Source organism: Euprymna scolopes, chromosome 26, assembly GCF_053919585.1.
Source record: "Euprymna scolopes isolate OS-2025 chromosome 26, ASM5391958v1, whole genome shotgun sequence".
In the NCBI taxonomy this organism is placed as follows: Eukaryota; Metazoa; Mollusca; class Cephalopoda; order Sepiida; family Sepiolidae; genus Euprymna; species Euprymna scolopes.
Window position 1 is genome coordinate 79770414 of NC_136507.1, and position 21568 is coordinate 79791981.

Here is a 21568-nt window from a genome sequence, read left to right on the forward strand (position 1 = left end):
GACTGATATGGGCAGATAACTTTTTTTTATTTCGGGCGTTTTGTGTGACTCAGCTTTGTTCGTTACGAACTATATATAGATAAGGAAAATCTAGGTACTCACACCTTTCAGGGAAAAAAGGATTTTTAAATTCGTGCATCCGTTCGAAAGTTTTATTGGTATATAGGCACACACGCATAAATTAATAAACATTTAGAATGGAACACGTACATCAAGTCTGTTGCCAAGGTCACTGGAAAGATGGTGGGATCCTTCTACCGCTCCAGAAGATATCTCACTACTGATGCAATTCTCTATCTATATAAAAGCCAAGTACGTCCAAGGATGGAATACTGTTGCCATATCTGGGCAGGAGCTGCTAAAAACAGCCTATCCTGCCTTGACAGAGTACAAAATAGACTTCGTGGCTTAGTGGGGGATACCCTTTTCTCTACCCTGCAACCTCTCTCCCACAGAAGAGACGTTGCGAGCCTATCCTTGTTTTATCGTCATTTCCATGGCAGGTGCTCGTCTGAACTCCAATCTCTGGTCCCCCCTCGCCAATCTTTCACGAAAAACACCCGTCTAGCCGAATCCACGGTGAAAAATTTCCCCCACTCTATATCTGTGCCTAAATCAAAACGCGGATTCCATGAACAGAGCTTCTTTCTTAGAACTGCACGCCTGTGGAACTGTTCCGTCTGCCTGCTTCCCACCGGACTACAACTTGGATGTCTTCAAGTCCAATGTTAACAAATTCCTAATGAACCGCCCCCCTTAAGTAAACACTTCATCAAATCTCCACACTAACGTAATGTACTTGCAATAACCCTTATCCCTGAGTGGCTTCCGGGCCTTGATAAGTGGTGATCACTGTGTAAAAAAAAAAAAAGAATTTTATTAATAGTATAGATAAATTTTTTTACTTAATGTGCAAAATTCAAAGCAGATCTAAAATGTCTGTAACAAGGTGACCCTAAAAAGTGCCACCCATAAAATCTATATACATTTCTATAAAAAACCCTATAAAGTTGAATTTTTTTCTTGCTCTGACATTGATATTAAAAGTCTACTTTTTCTATTTAAAAATTATTAAAACGACCTTTTTAATATACTCAGTTATAGAGTTGCAGGCGACTACATGAAGTTTAACTAATTTTCATATTCCTTAAAAGAAAAAAAAAACGAGCGTTCATTAATTATTTATTCATTTTTTATGGTTTCTAATTATAATAGGTGATTGATTTAATGTGTAAAATTCAAAGCTAGTCTACAATCTGTTACAAAGTGACCCTAAAAAAGTGCCACCCATAAAATCTATATATATCTCTATCTCTGCTATTATATACTTATAAAAGGAACTTTGTGTGTCTGTGTATCTGTGAGTTTGTACCCTATAGACTCCAAAACGGCAGGACCGATTTTTTTTAAATTTCATACAAATGTACCTTATGTGCCTGGAAGTGTTCTTAGATAGGTTTAGTACCGGAATGTCTCTGATAATTATTAAAAATCGATAATCTTAAAAAAACAAAACATTAAAAATGGAACAGTCCGATTTTGATCAACGTTACCATGTTTACACAAGTGCATTTGAGAAGTTTCATTATGACACAAACAGAAATGGCCAGCATATAAAATCAACAGTAGGTTCTTTGATATGACAGGGACGCGTTTGACATGAATGTTTCTATTTAGAACACAACTGAAGCATGATGCTTGACTTTTGCATTCCTAACTTTGATTCTAATCATTATATACAAAACTAATTTTAGAAAATCCACAGTAGGTTCTCTATACTGCAATGTATTATGGACTAAGTCAGTGTGGGGAAGAATCTGAAGCTTCACCCAAGTGGGTTCCCAAATAGAGATAGTGAGCAATCGATTTGATTGAAAAATAGGTGACTTCACTGATTTCGATGACAATAAAATATGGGAGGGTGAAACATTCGTTGATCCTTATTAAATGCCGGGCAACGTCGAGTTTCCCAGCTAGTACACCTATTAAGTTGAATTTTTTCTCGCTCTGACATTGATATTAAAAATCTATTTTTTATTTAAAAAGTATTAATACAAACTTTTTAATACACTCAGTCATGGATACGCAAGCGACTACGGCACTAATCCTATTCTGGTTTAACTGGCTTCCTCCAAAGAAGGAAGTTTTATGGGAGTATGAAATTCACAAGCGATTCATAGTCGAATTTATATCCCTGTCAGGGAAGATGACGACGTTGGGTTTTTGCAACTCTTGCAGTGAGGTGTCGACGTCCTCCTCCATACAGAGCCTGGAATTCCCAAATTGGTCACCCATTTTAGTAATGACCGGGCTCAATATTGCTTAACTTCGGTGATCTGACAGGAACTGGTGTGTCAACGTGATTAAGCAACGACAGGAAGGTTAACTAGTTTTCATATTCCTTTAAAAAACGAGCATTAATTAGTTTTATTGTTTCTCATTAGATGATTCGTTTCATTTCACTATTACTATTTATGCATAGTTTCTACATTCTGCATACTTGCATAGTATTTAAGATGAAAACGTTCTAGCACACGGAAATATTTTTGCGTATATATATATATATATATATATATATATATATATATATATATATATAATCAAATAAAAATTGCAATTAAATTTACCAAAATGATCCAAGATGGTAAAACTAAAGTATATTATAAATATTAAAGAATTAATATTCATAAAGTAATCTCAACCAGATGTAAAAGCTCGATAAAATCAAATAGGAGATAGAGCTTATAATAAGAGCAAACAGTTAATAAAACATGTTAAAAACACTTTGAAAAAGAGTTAAAAACATATTTAATTTGAAAAGGAAACACTAAATAAGTGGATAGTCCTTAATCCACGGAGTTTCGAAGAAATACTTTCCTTCTCATCAGAGGGTAGGATTTAGACAAAATGCGGGATCGGATTTTGCTTGCAAAAGTATTTGATGAAACTACAAGTAAGTCAAAGATCTTACTTGATAACAAAAAGTGAAGCAGAGGGAATAGGGTGGAGAAAAAGGCGATTTTATATCTTGAGTGAGATTTCGAGGGAAATTCTTGGCCTGAAGACGTAGTCTCCCTAAAACAGGTGACTACAGAAACATGTATGCACATATGTAGCCATTAATGTTTGTATAAATAAATTATATATATATATATATATATATATATATATATATATATATATATATATATATATATATATTTAAATAATGGGGTAGTCACCAACAATGTGTATTTTTTACATTATTTTATTATTCCGTGTATTGGTTTTTCATTGAGAATTATGTTTAGATCATTGTAATAATGTTTTTAAATCATTGAAATCGTTTTTAATGCGTTTCAGACGTTCTGTGGATATTCCAATGAATAGTAGACACTTACACGTTTCCATCCCTTGGAAACACTTCAAATGAACTACGAAAATGCTATTTTTACATCTCCAACACATTTGAAAATAATTTCTGAAGAGAACGCTTCGTAGAATGTCTGAAACGCGTTAAAAACGATTTCAATGATTTAAAAACATTATTACAATGATCTAAACATAATTCTCAATGAAAAACCAAGACACGGAATGATAAAATAATGTTAAAAATACACATTGTTGGTGACTACCCCCTTATTTAAATATACATTTTTCTTTTGTTGGAATTTCTTAACGCATTATATATATATATATATATATATATATATATATGTATAAGGAATGAAAAAATGTACCAGCGGTGGTTGACGTTATGTTTAAAGAAAAAATAGAAAAAACCGAATGAAATTATTAAAAAATCAACGTTTCGTCCTTGTCTCAGAGGACATCTTCAGGATAATTGAAATAAAAATGTGATAAAAGAAAAAGTCATAGATCGTGCGAAAAAAGACAGTTTTTTAAAATCCAACCCATGTCGGGAAAGGACGAATATGTGTGCGTATGGGAAGGTTGTTTGATGTCTATATATACAATTTTAAAATGCATTTAAAATAAATATGTACATTTTTTTTTTTTCTCTTCTGCGAAACTACTCATTTTCCTGAAACATTTTCTTTTATCACATTTTTATTTCAATTATCCTGAAGATGTCCTCTGAGACAAGGACGAAACGTTGATTTTTTAATAATTTCATTCGGTTTTTTCTATTTTTTCTTTAAACATATATATATATATATATATATATATATATATATATATATATATATATATATATATATACACGCACACAAACTTTAAATAAAATACACAAAATCTGTGTTAAAATATTCCTTAGTCTGAATTCAGTTATGTTCTTAAATAAATTCTATTTTAATTGTTTTAATTAATCGTATATTATCACACCCATCTAGTCACCAACTTTTATCGTATGTTTATTCAACCAATATTTATTTTTTTTCTTTATGTCCTCTTAGCATTGCAAAAAAAAAAAAAGATTCTGTATTTTCTCGGTCACCATGTAATTTACACATGTGCCTCTGTACAAGCCACAAACGAATATGTAAATTAGATTGCAAAATTTTTTATCTCTATGTAGGAATAATAATGAATAATAAATCTACATAGAAATGAGATTTTGAGCCTGTAGCACACTTTTAATTTGGTTTTTAGCTAGCAAAATAACTTCCAAGGGGTCAAAATTAAAAAATAAAAATAACATTGACCTTGATCTGATGTTTTTTTTTTGTGCGCATGTGCTAATTAAAAGTAATAAATTAAATAACGCTATTTTTTTTCATTTTTTTTTGTGTATATATATATATATATATATATATATATATATATATATACGTTTTATTTTTTATTACCTTATCTTTCTGTTAAGTTACATCATTGTTTCAGCTACCCGGCCGTTTTTTTGGCCGTCTGTAGCTTCCTCAGACTTTTACAGAAATGTTTGTTATTTTGGGATGAAAGAGTGTAAGAGTGAACAGGGGAGGGGTGCGAGAAGAGCGGGGTGGGGGAAGAGGAAGGGAACAAAGGGGAAAGGTGGGAGTGGGTGCTTGGTATGTCGGTAATGTTTTAGTTTTGGAGTTTAAGGAACTTGTGGGGGAGGGTCTGGGAAGTTAATTTCTGGTGTGGCTGAGGGCATAGAGATACATTGAGGGGGGAGGGGAATATGTGGGGGTAGGAGGAGGGGGTTACTTTAAAATTCGAGTCTTAATGTTAAAGTTTTTGGCGTCTCGTTGGTGAAATGATTTCTTGATAAGTATGTCTTGACCTGTTGGGTGTTCGCTTAGGTTCGGAGGCGGGGGTGGGGCTATGATTCGGTTTATTTATTTAGTTTTTATTTGTTGTTAATTGTTTGGAGAGTGTTAGCTAGCGGCCACGCGCGCAAGCACACACATGCGCACGTACACACATATATACTTAAAGAAACGTTCACATGTACACATACATCTCTGCCCTGGCGTGCAAATATATGCACATATGTGCACTTGCATGCATAGATACCCGCATCGTTCCCGCTTATGTTAAATTTTTCTTAAGTTGCTAAAATTGGGTATGTGTGCGCAAGCATGGATGCTCTCATACACAGATACATACACACATCGACGCCTCTACCCCCAAGGGGGCGTATACATGGGCCCATGCACGCATATTGATTCAGGCATACCTGCATCCCCACGCATACATGCAAGCGCATGTTCACATACAGATACCAATACTCGTGGACACATACATCGACATATATACACAGCTGCACACTCTCACACACGTATGTGGACAGCAGGCAGCGGGCACATATACTCTCACATCCACGCACGTATACATAGGTACGTGTACATATACATCGGTACCCCATGTACACACGGACGCACACGTGGACGCACACGTGTGTGTACACACAAACACACACACATGCGCACCCAGTTATACAGACAGTTATTGGTATAGACATATTCGTCTAAATAGATTTAAATCTAAGTTCATTTGTGGGTACATAGGCGCAATACTTTCGTTCGCTGTAGACATGATTATACATAGACATGATTATACATAGACATGATTATACATAGACATGATTATACATAGATATGATTATACATAGATATGATTATACATAGACATGATTATACATAGACATGATTATACATAGACATGATTATACATAGACATGATTATACATAGACATGATTATACATAGATATGATTATACATAAACATGATTATACATAGACATGATTATACATAGACATGATTATACATAGATATGAGCATGAACTCATTCTCAAGGTCGTATACATAATATTTTCATTTTCATTTGTGGGTTTTTTTTTTGGTTAGATGTGGTTGCACACGGGAGCGCCGGCGTACTCCTCCGCATCCATATACATACCTACAGATATATATGGATTTATGTCATACGCCCATGGATAAGGCTGGAAACTTACACGTTTTGGCTTTGATTTTTGCTGATAGCACTCAAGTCATTTTTGATTTTTTTTACTTTTCAATTCACTACTATATATTGAGTACAATATAATAATTGGTTGAGAATTGGCTCTATAATAATAAATACGAAATCTGCATGAATTAAAATATATTTAAACATAATTTACATCAGGGCAATCGCAGGCAGCCTGCTAGTACATATATATATATATATATATATATATATATATATATATATATATATATATATGTATATATATATGTATATATAAATGTGTCATATATATATATATATATATATATATATATATATATATATATGTTTGATTTTTTATTACCGTATCTTTCTGTTAAGTTACATTATTGTTTCAGCTACTCGGCCGTTTTTTGGCCGTCTGTAGCTTCCTCACTTTTACAGAAACATTTCTGTAAAAGTCTGAGGAAGCTACAGACGGCCAAAAAAACGGCCGAGTAGCTGAAACAATAATGTAACTTAACAGTAATCTACGGATATGCATATTTCGAGATCCTACCTATCTTTAGCGTAGTTTATAGGAATCGAACCTCAGACCATATGTATTACAGTGTGGTGCGGTATCCATTACACCATATAATCCTATATAATTTTATTTTTTATCACTTTTAAACGTATGTACATTTCTTGTTGATTGTATACATATATATATATATATATATATATTATTATTATTATTATTATTATTATTATTATTAAAAATGAATAAAATCCAACGATATGAAATTAAAATGGAGGCAGAGAGCCCTAGAGGCTCAACATTTCGCCCATCTTATAATATCCCTCTTGAGAAAGCCTTCATAAGTCTACCATTTTAATTTCATATATATATATATATATATATATATAGTCATCCACATACAGTACTGTTTCGCTGTATCACAGTATATACACACACACACACATATATATATATATATATATATATATATATATATATATATATATATATATATATATATATATATACACACACACACATGATGAAGCCTCTGACGATTTTGACATATTAAGTCTACCACAACAACTCAGTTGTTCGGAAATCCACACAGATGATTTATTTATAGTGGTAACGGCTTTGTGCAGAACTGACCACACTTTTTGGTATAAATGCTAATCTCAGACGGTGTAATGGCTGCCACAAGACAGAGCAAACAGTGGAACTCTGGATTTATTTAACAATGTTCCTTCCCCTAGATGAATGGTTAATGAAGACTGATGATGCATCTCTTTCAGTGGATAAAACACACCTTCAGATACCAACGACGGGTACTTTTGCTAGTATATATATATATAAATATATTAGTGATTGGACGATTCCAATAATTTGCCCGATTCCGATACAATTATTGATTCCTAACTAAATTCCTGATTCCGACCGATTCCAATTCTTTATCTATCTAGTTAAGTATTTAACTATCTAGTTATTAAGTATTAAGTATTTAACTATCTAGTTATTAAGTATTTATCTATCTAGTTAAGTATTTAACTATCAGATTGTTATTTCTCCCGATTTTCATAAAAACACATGTTAAATATGCAGCTATTTTCCTAAACGTGAAAATACACTTGTGGAGGATGATCTCTCGATTTTACCTTTTAAGTATTTTAAAATCAATAAATATTTATTATTTTATCATTATTACCAGGAATGGAAGATTTTGATCTAAACAAAATAAAATTTTTAAAAAATAATTAAAAGAATCGTTTTGGCATTGGAAAATAGGCATCAATTTTTCAGATTCTGATACCCTCAAATCTTCCAATTTTTCTGATTCTGGATTTTGATTCAGATTAATCATCCAACCCTAATATATATATATGCATATATCTGTAAGTGACCTTTTTTGTCTGTAAAATGTTCTCTACCAAACTACTCTGTCAAGTTTTGGTCTACAGACTTGAAACTTGATATATGGCATATTCGGACTATGTGGAACAAAAGCAGTTTGGTTTTAGCTGAAAAATAGCTGTCAAAGGGTCAAAATGCTCTATGCATGCACAAATATACATTTATATGTTTAACTGCATTAATTTATCAAGTTTGATCTGCATATGTCGTTAGCATTTGTTGGTAATAAATGCCGCTAGAGAGCTTTATGTTTTGATTTTGATTCTGACGGAGGAACCCAAATCACATTTTTTTTTCTAATATTAAATTCATTACTACTTATTGGGTACAATATAATGATCAATAGAGAATTGGCTCTTTAATTATACATACCAAATCTACATAAATTAAAATATTACAACCAAGCAACACTAAGCTGCCTGCTAATGTATATATATATATATATATATATATATATATATATATATATATATATGTATATATATATTATCATTATTATTATTATTATTATTATTATTATTATACCTACAAACGCTAGTGTTTCATGTTTTCACAATCATCAGTGCAGGAAGTTATAATTATTGCTTGTCATGGGATTCAGTTACAAAGTTTTCATGGCAAGTGCTCGGCTGAGCTCTAATCTATGGTCCCCCTCGCCAAACTTTCACAAGAAACCCTCATCTAGCTGAAAACACTCTCAATAATTCCCCCCCCACTCTTTATCTGTGCCTAAACCTAAACGTAGATTCCATGAACAAAGCTTCTTTCTTAGAACTGCACACCTATGGAATTGTCTTCCGTTTTTCTGCTTTCCAGCTGACTACAATATGGTTGTCTTCAAGTCTAACGTAAACAAGTTCTTGATGAGCCGTTCCATATAAGTTAACAAATTTACCGAATCTCTATTACTAATGATTACTATATTGTCCAATTTCTACTGTACACTCTTTAACCCTTATCCTTGAGTGGCCTCTTGGCCTTGATAATGTGGTGATGCCTGTGTAAAAAAAAAAAAAAGAAGTTATCTTTGGCTCCATTGGCTAGTATGTAAGAATTAAGGAAATTAAACACCTATAAATGCCAAATGCGAGTAAAGTAGTAAAAGAGTATTCTAATGATTAGAAGTCATGAATGATTTTTTAACTAACGCTAAAATGCATAAATTATAATTTTTTCTATGGATGCATACGAAAGGCATTCCAAAATTAATGCCTCCAATTTTTTTTATTCTGCCTGAATGGATCAGAGGGGATTACAAATTGCATTTTTATGACGTGTGATTTTCATTTCTCTCTTATAGATATTGACGGTGTGAGACACTAAAAAAAAACAACCCCTGTCATGTGTCAGAAGCAGAAATCTAGAATTGAATTCCTGGCAAAAGTGCATTAAGAATGCTGGTGACTATGTAGAAAAATAAATTCTGGCATACAAAAGGTCACTCGTTTTAGTGGTACCAATCGTAGCTTCTCGATCTTTTGCATTAGAAAAATAGGAGGCTTTACTTTTGGAACCACCCTTGTCTATACTTTTCTTTTTTTTTTTATCCTTTGCTAAAATATAACTTTGATATGACAATTTAAATTAAATGTTTGCGCAATTCTTGATCAAACCCCAAGATGCTATTATCCTCCTAAATGGCTTCTACCAAAGCCAGGGACCACGCCGCAAAACCATAAGGACACGCATTTCATTTGAAATAATCTAAATCCAAAGGATTGAAGAAAAAAAAGAATAAAGAATGTTTTACTTGGCTCAGATTGTCGTGTCTCTTGGCCATGCAGGACCTTCCCTGGTCGGAACTTTTCTCCCTCAGGTTCCCAGGGAGCCAACACATAATCTCCTGTGAGGATCGAGTGTCGTTCTGCTTCGTTGTAATCGATGATATCGAACACGTCAGTTTCTTGGTAAGTTGTGTCCATGAAGTCGCCATGTTTACAAGGGCCGAACGCGACCAGAAACTGATTCAAGAGAATCTGCAAAATTCACACAAAGATTAAAAAGTTCTTCAAAAATGTTTTGACGGTTTTTATCAACATTTCACACACACACACACACACACACACACACACACACACACACACACACACACACACACACACACACACACACACACACTCATATTCAGAAACTCTCACACACATACACAGACAAAGATAAACTCACACACATGCACACATACTCTCACACACACACACACACTCGCTCACACTTACGCACGCACTCACATACACAGACAAAGACACACACACACTTGTACACACTCACATACCCAGACACACACATACTCACACTTGCACACACTCTCACGCACACACACATACCCTCACACACACACGCACACACTCACATACCCAGACACACACACACGCACACTCACATTTGCATACACTCACACATACACTTGCACACACTCACATACATATACCCTCACACACACACTCACAAAATCTCACACACTCACATACACAGAGACAAAGACACACTCTCACACACACATATGGAAAAATGAAAAATAAAAATTATTTATATATTCATCATCATTTCGGCTTTATTTCAAGACTTCTTCAAGATGATTGATTTGAACAGACAAAATACAAGTGCAATATTAAAAAATATTCCGTCATGTGAAAACGATGTTCTTGTTTTCTTTTTTTCAAATAAAATACAGCTGTTAGAATTCAAAATATGTAATGAGTTTATGACATGGAATGAGTGATTTGATTTATTTTTCTTCAAACGACACATCACCATTACAATATTTTTAAATGTGGCGAAATTTTTATGTGAAAAGAATGTTTTTGTTCTGTTCTTGAACAAACCAAATGCTATGAAACTGTAGTAATGTTTTAAGAATCTTTTATTGATATGGCTCTATCTGAAAGGATATTGAGCATTTGTTTATGGAAAGACTTTAGTTTTAATTTGGTTCCATTCTACTTTGAGAGGTCAAACTTTTTGTTCATATATATATATATATATATATATATATATATATATATATAAAAAATAAAAAATTATATATATATATATATTTTTTTATTTTTTTTTTATTTTACTTATAAAATAGTAATCTACGGACGTGCATGTTTCGAGATCCTACTTATCTATAGCGTAGTTTGACTGTTTCTAGGAATCGAACCTCAGACCATATGTATTACAGTGTGGTGCGGTATCCATTACACCATGAAGTCCTATATAATTTTATTTTTTTATCGCTTTTAAACTCATGAGAGGTCAAACTTTTTGTTCATATATATATATATATATATATATATACGATGATGATGAGTGCAACGTCTTGTCAGACGAATGCCACTCCCTCAGACACTTAAAAGTCCATGAGCCTAAAAATGACTTTCATCGCCACAGGACCATTTTAAAAGACAAATGTTACAGAGTCTTAGCTTTGTATGACAGCTAAGTCTCTCTCTCGGTTCAAAATGTTGAGATCCAGCAACAAGCAAGAGCAAGCTAGCCAGCAACAAGTAAAACTGCAGACCAGCTTAATGCGGGTAATTTTTTTCACGCTTTATGGTTTTTCAAATCAGAGATTTGATTCTCCTAGAAAGGCTGCCTTCACCACAGCTTACGGGAGCCCTCTCCACTCCAACACACACATACATACACACAAACACACACGGTGCTAGTTGGCCGTTGACCCTGAAAAAGGGTTCATGTATACACATACATACATACATATATATATATACATATATATATATATATACATACATATATATATATATATACATATATATATATATACATATATATATACATATATATACATACATATATATATACGTACATACATATATATATATACATACATATATATATATATATACATACATATATATATGTACTCGGTTATTATTATTGAGCACTCTAAATTGTAATTTTAGTTGGTCACTTAAGCTCACGTGCGCAGATCATGATGTTGATATCATAAGATCACTCTCGCCATCTTGACATTTATATGAATGTTAATTTCAACTGTATTTCTTGCAGTTAACGTTGGCCGTGCCGTTTGTTCCTTACTAATAGAATTAGAAAAGGCTTTGTGGCTGGGTTCGAATCACACAACTGGCTGTAATCATAACTCCCTGCACTGATGATTCCCGAAAGGATGAAACATTAGTGTCTGTAGGTATTAAAAAAATAATTATAGTAATAATTATTTATGTATGTATGTATGTGTGTATGTATGTATTTATGTATGTATGTATATTCATATTCAAAGGGCGAATGAACTCTTTTTCTGGGTCAACGGCCAACTAGCACTGTGTATATTTGTGTGTGTGTATTGGGGTAGAGAGGGCTCCCGTAAGCCGTGGTGAAGGCAACCTTTCTAGGAGAAGCAAATCTCTAATTTAAAAAACCATAAAGCGGAAGACCAGTACCCGCATTAAGCTGGTCTGCAGTTTAATTTGTTGCTGGCTATCTTGCTCTTGCTTGTTGCTGGATCTCAACATTTTGAACCGAGAGAGAGACTTAGCTGTCGTACAAAGCTAAGACTCTGTAACATCATATTTGTATAGATACTCCCTCAGACATTGGAATCATGGATTTTAAATGTCCGAGGGAGTGGCACTCGTCTGACAAGACGTTGCAATCATCATCATCATCATGTATGTATATGGAAAATGAAAAGAAAAAAACTATAACATTAGAAAAATATCAACGTTTCCTCCCCATTTTCGTGGGACTTCTTCAGGGTGATAAAATGATTGAGGAAAATTAAGTAAAAACATAACGAGTTAAAAGTTTTTTTTGTTTTTTGTTTTTTTTTACATAGGGGTCACCACTTATCAAGGCCCGGAGGCTACTCGAGGATAAGGGTTATTGGGTGTACTATAGCCAATGGCATAATATCGTAATAATCATTAGTAGGAGAAATTTGATAAACTGTATTACTTAAGAGGACGGCTCATCAAGAACTTGTTTACATTAGACTTGAAGACAGCCAAATTGTAGTTAGCTGGAAAACAGACAAACGGAAGAGAGTTCCACAGGCGTGCAGTTCTAAGAAAAAGCTCTCTTCACGGAATCTACACCGCGATCCAGGCACAGACAAAGAGTGGGGAAAACCATTGACAGCTAGTGCTTTTTTTTTTTTTATTCAATTTTCACCCTAAACAAGGCACAGTGCCACTTTGAAGCAGGGGGCTACTATCAGGAACTTAATTAGCGGGGTCATTATGAAGGGAGATGAGTAGAAAGATGTTTGTTAACATTACACTTGAACTTCTTGAAAGGTGTTATAAATACAAACCCAGATAAAATACTGTTAAAAACTCGCTCACTATATGTTACCGTGACATAGGTTGACATATATTCGGCGGGTTTTTAATAGTATTTTGTATAGTTTTTTATTTATAACACCTTTTCCCAAACTTACCGTGTTAAAGAGAGAATCAGACGCCATCTTGAACTTTCCAATACATCGGTAAACACTGTATATTTTTCGAGCTGAATAAACATGTTACATTGAATAAAAACACGAAAAATATATCCAGTTTGGTAGAAAAGTAACTTATCTTGCCTTTGATAACATTTATTTGTTATATATTTATTTTTTTGACAACTTTTTCGAATCTGTGTACAGTAATACAAACCCGTAAACTTTAATTTTAAAATTTCGATGTTTGAAAAACAGTCCATAATATATATTTCATTATAAAAGCTCTATTTTTGTTTGATAAAATAGAATAAAACAGTTAATTAATACAAAAAAAAACAAAAAAAAAAAACAGTCTATTAAGTTCAAATAAAAAACTGTTTGAATAAAACTTATTACAAAAAAGGTTCATTATTATTTATTTATTTATTATTATAATACAATTCAATATTTATTTAAAGTGCGATGTATGTCGGTGCTCAGTGAAGGAGAAATCCTTCTAGGCCGGGGCAATTTTTATGCATAATAAAATCACAAGTATAAACAATCGAGATTTAAAAATTTGGCCGCAAAAATCCGAAATAGAAGACACCCATTTATTTAAATATCTTTTGCTTAAATACGTTCGTTTTGTTACTTAAAAAGAAAAGTTTTGTAAATATATATTTTTCTTTTAAATCTTCAATAGTTTTGTAAACATATTTAAAAAAAAAAAATTGCTGGCGAATATTCGAGCATGTTTGCTATTTGACGTGTTTACAAACAACCGACGCTATGTGCTCGTGCCAATGTCAAGGTCGAATCACCGGTGTTAGTTGAAATGTCCGCTTGTCACCGCCAGGCGGCGTCGTCTGCTACAGGGTATCTATTCTTTACTTGATCCCAGTACTCCATACATAGCGAATGGTGGCCTTATAGAGGTATAGGATACTGTCAGGCGTAAGTAGTTTTCTAGCACGGTAGAGGGATCCAACCTTCCCTGCAGTAGCCTTGCTATCTTTCTTTAAAGCTGATCATTTATAATGTGTGAGCAAAGTATGTTTTTTTTATATACATACAGTTTTTTATGTACATTCATTTTTTTTATATACATTCATTTTTTTATAAACATTCATTTTTTTATATACATTCATTTTTTTTATATACATTCATTTTTTTATATACATACAGTTTTTTATATACATTCATTTTTTTATATACATTCATTTTTTTATACATACAGTTTTTTTATGTACAGGATAAAAGCGACTAAAAATGTGTTCTAAATTTATGTTCTGTTTCTTGATTATTAATTTGATGATGATGGGAAATAAATTACAGAAGATAGTGTATATGCTGGCGTCGGATGTGAAGGGTTTGAAAGAGTGCTTTGTAGTTTTTAATGTTTGATTTATAGTTAACTAGCCTGGGTGCCCGGCGTTGCCCAAGTACTTGGAGGTGTACGTTGAGCAAAAAAGAAAAAAAAAATTGGTAGTAGGCAGGCAGGCTTGAACTCGTACCACGAAGGAGGAAAAGAACGTGAAAAAAGATATGACGTTTTTGCCGTTGCGCCCATCACCAAACCGAAAAAGTGGCAAAGGTTTAAATTAAGGCTAGTCAATCAAAAAGAAGGAATGACTTTTGAAAATATCGGCAAAAAAAGTGACCCCTTCTTGAAGAAAAGTTCCCAGTTGAGAGTGAAGGAATTAATGTTTTTAGCCAATTTTTCGATATTTATCGTCTGCAAGTGTCGAGCTTCAAAACGATACCAATCTCGTGAAAATTTGTTGCCTCTGTCGAAAGTTTTAGACATACATACATACATACATACATACATACATACATACATACATACATACATTTAAAGAGACAGGTGAGATTCATATTATAGATGACGGCGTTTGTATCGTTTGTAATCCTAGTTTGTTTAGGGTGTGACAAATTGTTGTATTGTTGGTATGGGTGGGTACGAGAAGATATCTGCTTAATAGGAAAGTATTGGGTGTGTCATGTTTCTGCCTATTTATATTGGAAAATAATTTTATGGCTTTTTTTTCTTCGCATTTTATATAAAATATGTAGGATAATGTAATGCTCTTAGCGAGTTAGTAATATTTTCGAGTTTTTCATGGAAATATTGAGAGCTACAAATTCTGAAAGCACGTAAGAAGAAATTGATTATCATGCCAGTTTTATTTTGTTGTTGTGTTCTGAGTAAAAGTGTATGTAGTTGTTTTTTGTGTGAGTAAAAGTGTATGTAGTTGTTTTTTGTGTGAGTAAAAATGTATGCAGTTGTTTTTTGTATGTGGTTTTCGCTGTACATTACACAGTAAATTATTTTCTGATTTTATAAGTTTGTATAGAAATGGTAAGAGAGTTGTTTTGTTCTGTTTCGTGGGTTAATTTAAGTTTACCTGTGTACTGCGTGAGCCTTTTCTAGTCTCACACAAAAACATACGTTCACATCTCAAGCTATATTACTTGTCATATACATACGCACACACAAACATATGCGCCCACATCCACACACGTACATATATTCACGTTCGCGTACATACACTCACATTCACGTGTATATACACACACGCTAACATGCACACATGTACTCACATACACGCACGCAAGTACTACGTCACTTCCCCTTTCAAAGGAAATCCACACATGCGCAAAAGACCACCGGAAACAAGTATAAAAGCAAGAGACAAGCATTTTTCAGCCTTTTTCAGACCAGCCTCCTAGCTGGACGGTCTACGGACTGACAGCGTGCCTTTTCGGCATGCGCGCGCACGTGGGTACCTCACACCACTTGCTACTATGTGGGACAAAAAGCTAACAGACAGTACGTACACTTTATACGCTTTCTCTCTCCATGAACTGGATTGACATTCTCACTCTATCTCCCCTTTCGGCTTTGGTCCATCAACATGGACATGTGCGCAACTCTCTACTGAGCTTAACCCTCTCTTTCTACAGGCCGGCTTGCCACTTAGCGTTTCTCTATTGCATTCCCCTTTCCTTCCACGCGCGTAGTCGTCAACGGCTGAATGAACACGTGTACACCCAAGACTTTCATTTCTCAACAGAAAATAAACGACATGTTTATTTTATTCCAGCATTTGAGTTCTTTTTTTCCTTCATTCAATTCGTTTCATTATTTTTTCTTGTAGCGAGTTAGAGTATTTATACTTTGATCCGCAACAGTACCTTCGGTAATTAAGAAAAAAATTCAATGAACATGAGAGGGATATAAGAAATGGCAACCCCCTAAATGCCATTTTATCTCACGTCTCACAGCAGAATCACTCTTTTTATTTTCACAAAAGTTAAAATAATTAAGTTCGCTCATAGTAAAGCCTGATGGAGACTCCTCAAACTATTATTTATCTCCCATTATCATAAAATCAAAGAACCTGATTAGTTAATTCACATCTTTTCAATCAGTTTTCTCGTGTAAATAAAAAAAAATGTATGTATATAAAAAAGATACTTTTTTAAGCACATTATAAACATACTTTTTCCAAACATTATTAATGATCCCCTTCGAAGAAAGATTGCACGAAAATCTTTCAGCTCATCATTGTTCTATTTGTTTTCTCAATCATTTTATCATCCTGAAGAAGTCCCCTGAAAATAGGGACGAAACGTTGATATTTTTCTAATGCTATAGGTTTTTCTGTTCTTTTTCCCATAAGATCATACCATCCTATGTTTATTTATATTTAAAATTTTTTTTTTTTTATTACATTTTCACCCCAAACAAGGTACATTGCCACTTTGGTGTAGGGGGCTACTATCAGGGACAACAACTACTGGGGTACTATGTAGGGATTTGGGCAGCAAGATGTCAGTTCACGTTGCACTTGAACTTCTGCACGTCAGTACAGTTGGATAAGCAGGGACCTGGAATGGAATTCCAAAGTCTAGCGGTTCTGGGGAAGAAACTACTGGAGTAGAAAGATCTTTTACATCTAGGGATCTCTACAGTGTGGGGGTGTGATTTAGCAGCCTGTCAAGTTTGTCGAGGGTGTTCACGTCGTGAGGGCACAAGTGCTTGCAGTTCGTCAGAGCATTTACCATTAAAATACTTGTAGAACAGGCAGAGGGATGCAACATAAAGTCGATGGGACAAAGGCTGAAGCTTAGATGCCAGTTCAGGCCTATCAGATTTGTGACTCTCTTTTGAACCCTGTCAAGGAGCGAGAGACTAGTAGCAGATGCACCAACCCAAATATGAAAGCAATACTCCATACATGGCCGAATGATGGCCTTATAGAGGTATAAGATACTTTCGGGTGTTAGTAGTTTTCTAGCACGGTAGAGAGAGCCCGCCTTCCTTGCAGTGGCCCTGAAATGCCTTCAATGTAATTGTTCCAACTCATGTTTCCAAGGAAATTCATATATATATATATATATATATATATATATATATATATATATAAAATAAAAATTACAATTAAATTTACCAAAATGATCCAAGATGGTAAAACTAAAGTATATTATAAATATTAAAGAATTAATATTTATAAAGTAATCTCAACCAGTAATTGTCTGTATTTTTGAGATGAGGTGTTTTCATTGATTGAGATTGTCGGACTGACTTCCTCATCTTGGTTGTTATTGTCACAACGTTTCGGCCATTTTGCCCCCTGGCCGAGTGGTCCTAGACGTTGTATCAAAGTTTACAGTTACCCAAAGGTGCTGAGTTCAATCCTGAACAAAGGCAGTGAAAAAAGTAACATCCAAAACAGAGAATCAGCAACTATGTCCCAAAGCCTAGCTGGAGTCCGAACACGGTATCCCCGTAATAATAATAAAAGGGTTGGGTTCGAGAGTCCTAACAAACAGTTCCCCAGTTCGATACAAAACAACTGACGAAGGCCGGAGGGCAAAACGGCTGAAACATTGTGACAATAACAATCAAGATGAGGAAGTCAGTCCGACAATCTCAATCAATAATCTCAACCAGATGTAAAAGCTTGATAAAACCAAATAGGAGATAGAGATGTGGGCAGGCTTATAAGGACGACTTTTTTTTCAATCTTATTTCGAGGCCGATCGAGTAGTCATTTGAAAACTCTCGAATCGGTCTCTATTGCACGCCTTAAACCCCCTCTCTGTAGACAGAAACGGTTTGTGAACACCCTGGACCTTTTTGTCGAATTGTAGAGATATTTTAAATGTTTCCACATCCTCTTTTCCTCTTTTTTCTTTCTCTCCTCGTATATCTATATGCGGATTATCATTTCCCATTCGTGATAGTTTTTTTTTTTTCATACTCATTATATATATATATATATAAGTGGTTTTTGTTTTGATTTTTTAAACGATAGTAATGTTTATGTCTCCGCCTCGGAGAACCGGTGTTTTTCTTAGAAAGTCGCCCATTTTATATTTGGCGTATTATTTATTTATTTATTTATTATTTTTTTAAAACAGTAATCTACATAATCTATATATATATATATATATATATATATATATATATATATATATATATATATATACACACACAGAAACACCCGTTAATTCATTTTATTTTATCATTTCCCCCACTTTTTTCCTGTACATTTATTTTATTTTAATTGTAAATTAATCCTTCCCATGTTCATTATTAATTTTAATTTCAACCCCATATTTTCTTTTTTAAAAAAGTTTGAAAATGGCATCGTTTGCCCCTGATGAGGATGGTCAAAGACGTCTTTTCCCCGTTATTTGTAAATTCTGTACCACAAATAAACTCTTTTAATATATATATATATATATATATATATATATATATATATATAATCATCCACATACAGTACTGTTTCGCTGTTTCACAGCTCATCAGTGCGGCTAGACAGGCAACTGCCTCAAGCCAGGATCGAAACCCAACCACCCAAATGACAATCAAGTCTTCTCACCATTACGCTATACGGCTGCTGCTGTGAGGGTAATGAATTTAACAATCATAAAATACACTTAAATATAATATTTTGATTCATGTATCATTACAGAGCCAATTCTCAATTGAATATCATATTGTACCTAATATATAAATGTGACTTCAAACGTTTTAAAAAAATATGTTGGGTGCCATCAGGTAGATTGGTTGGTTGTTTTTGTTTTACTGCATATCAACCCTTTTCAGGTTATTTAATGCCGAATCCAAAGATTTTGAAGAAAATGTTTTTAATAGAATATTTTTGTTGTTTTCAAGTCGGTTTCTATTTAACTCATAGTTGGGACCCTAACAGGTACTACCACTTCGGGTCAGAGTGGACCTGGGAGCAATGGTAATTAAAGGGTGGCTCCACACTCCCCAAAGTCCACAAGCTGGGGCCTCACCACTGGATATAGTTTAAGGTCATATCCAGGACCCCCATTGAGGGACTTTTACCCTCTGCAGGGGGGCAGTCGGCGTATTCTAAAGCCCCACAGACAGGGCCCTCTTTTTTGGACCCTATCCAAGAGGAAGAAACTAGTGGTAGATGCACCAGCCAAGATGTGGCAACACTACTCGATGCATAGGCGAATGGTGGCCTTGTAGAGGTACAGGATACTCTCAGGTGTGAGTATAGTTAATATATGGAATTAGTGGATAAGCATGCAAACAAACTAGTTCAAATAATAGCAGATACATATTAAAAACGTTGATATTTTAGTCTTTCAATCAGACCTTATTCATAGTAGAAAAAATAATTTGCATGCTTATCTAGTAATTTCATGTATTATTGAATTTTGTGTGAAATTTTATTTTATGTTGCAATCAAATTTTCTTGCATAAATAAGAGAGATAAAGAGATAAAGAAAGAGAGGGAGATAAAAAGAGAGTGTAGCGGACTGGTGGTATATTATTTATATCCCCCAGTCGTACAAAATAGGAAAAATGAATTGAATTGAGAAAGAAACGAACAACGTGTTAAATTGAAATAAATGAACGAGAATTTATTTCATGAAGAAACAAATAAAAGAAAGGGTACAGCCACGTGTTTAGTTTGGCGTGCGTCTCTTGCTGTTAGCTGGTGAGAGGGAAAGTCTATTGTTGTAGAGAGAGAGGGTGAGAAAGTCAATCCAAGCTATGGAGAGACAAAGTGTGTAAGGTGTACGTACTGTCTGTTGGCTCTTGCCCCACACATAGTAGCAGGGGACGTGAAGCGCGAGCGCGCCCCGAAGGCAGCGGTAGGTTTGTCGACCACTTAGGTTGGGAGCTGCATTGAAAAGAAGGAAAAAGCCTAGGTCTCTTGCTTTTATAGTTGCTTCCAGTGTCCTTCGCGCATGTGTGGATTTCCTTTAAAGGGAAGTGACGTTGCCCATGTGTGCGTACGTGTGTGTACGTTAGCGTGTGTGTGTGTATGCACATGAATGTGAGTGTATGTACGTGAACGTGAATATATGTAAGTGTGTGTACGTGCGTGCATATGTTTGTGTGCGCGTACGTGAATGACAAGAAAAGTGACTTGAAATGTGAACGCGTGTTTTTGTGTGCGACTAAAAAAGGCTTGCACAAGAGAGGTAAAGAGAGAAAGAGATATAGAGAGAGAGAAAAAGATAGAGAGAGAGATAGAAATAGAGAGAGAGATAAAGAGAGAAAGAGATAGAAATAGAGAGAGATAAAGATAGAGAGAGAGAGCTAAAGAGAGAAAGAGATAGAGAGAGAGGGATAAAAAGAGAAAGAGATAGGGAGAGAGATAAAGAGAGAAAGAGATAGAGATAGACAGAGAGAAAGAAAGAGGTAAAGAGAGAAAGAGATAGAGAGAGATAGAAAGAGATAAAGAGATAAAGAGATAGAGATAGACAGAGAGAAAGAAAGAGGTAAAGAGAGAAAGAGATAGAGAGATAGAGAGAAAGAGATAGAGAGAGAGAAAGAGAGAGAGAGAGAGAGATAGAGAGAGAGAGAAAGAGAGAGAGAGAGATAAAGAGAGAAAGAGATAGAGAAAGA

At 34.2% G+C, this 21568-nt stretch overlaps 1 protein-coding gene across 1 annotated transcript in view; it reads right to left on the reverse strand.

The window, feature by feature from the left end:
- Positions 1-21568, reverse strand: part of LOC145248212 (uncharacterized) — a 55741-nt gene that overhangs the window by 23914 nt on the left and 10259 nt on the right. Inside the window, exon 3 of the mRNA XM_080110077.1 lies at positions 10015-10240. Coding sequence (XP_079966203.1) covers positions 10015-10240 — 226 coding nt within the window. The remainder of the gene's footprint in view (positions 1-10014; positions 10241-21568) is intronic.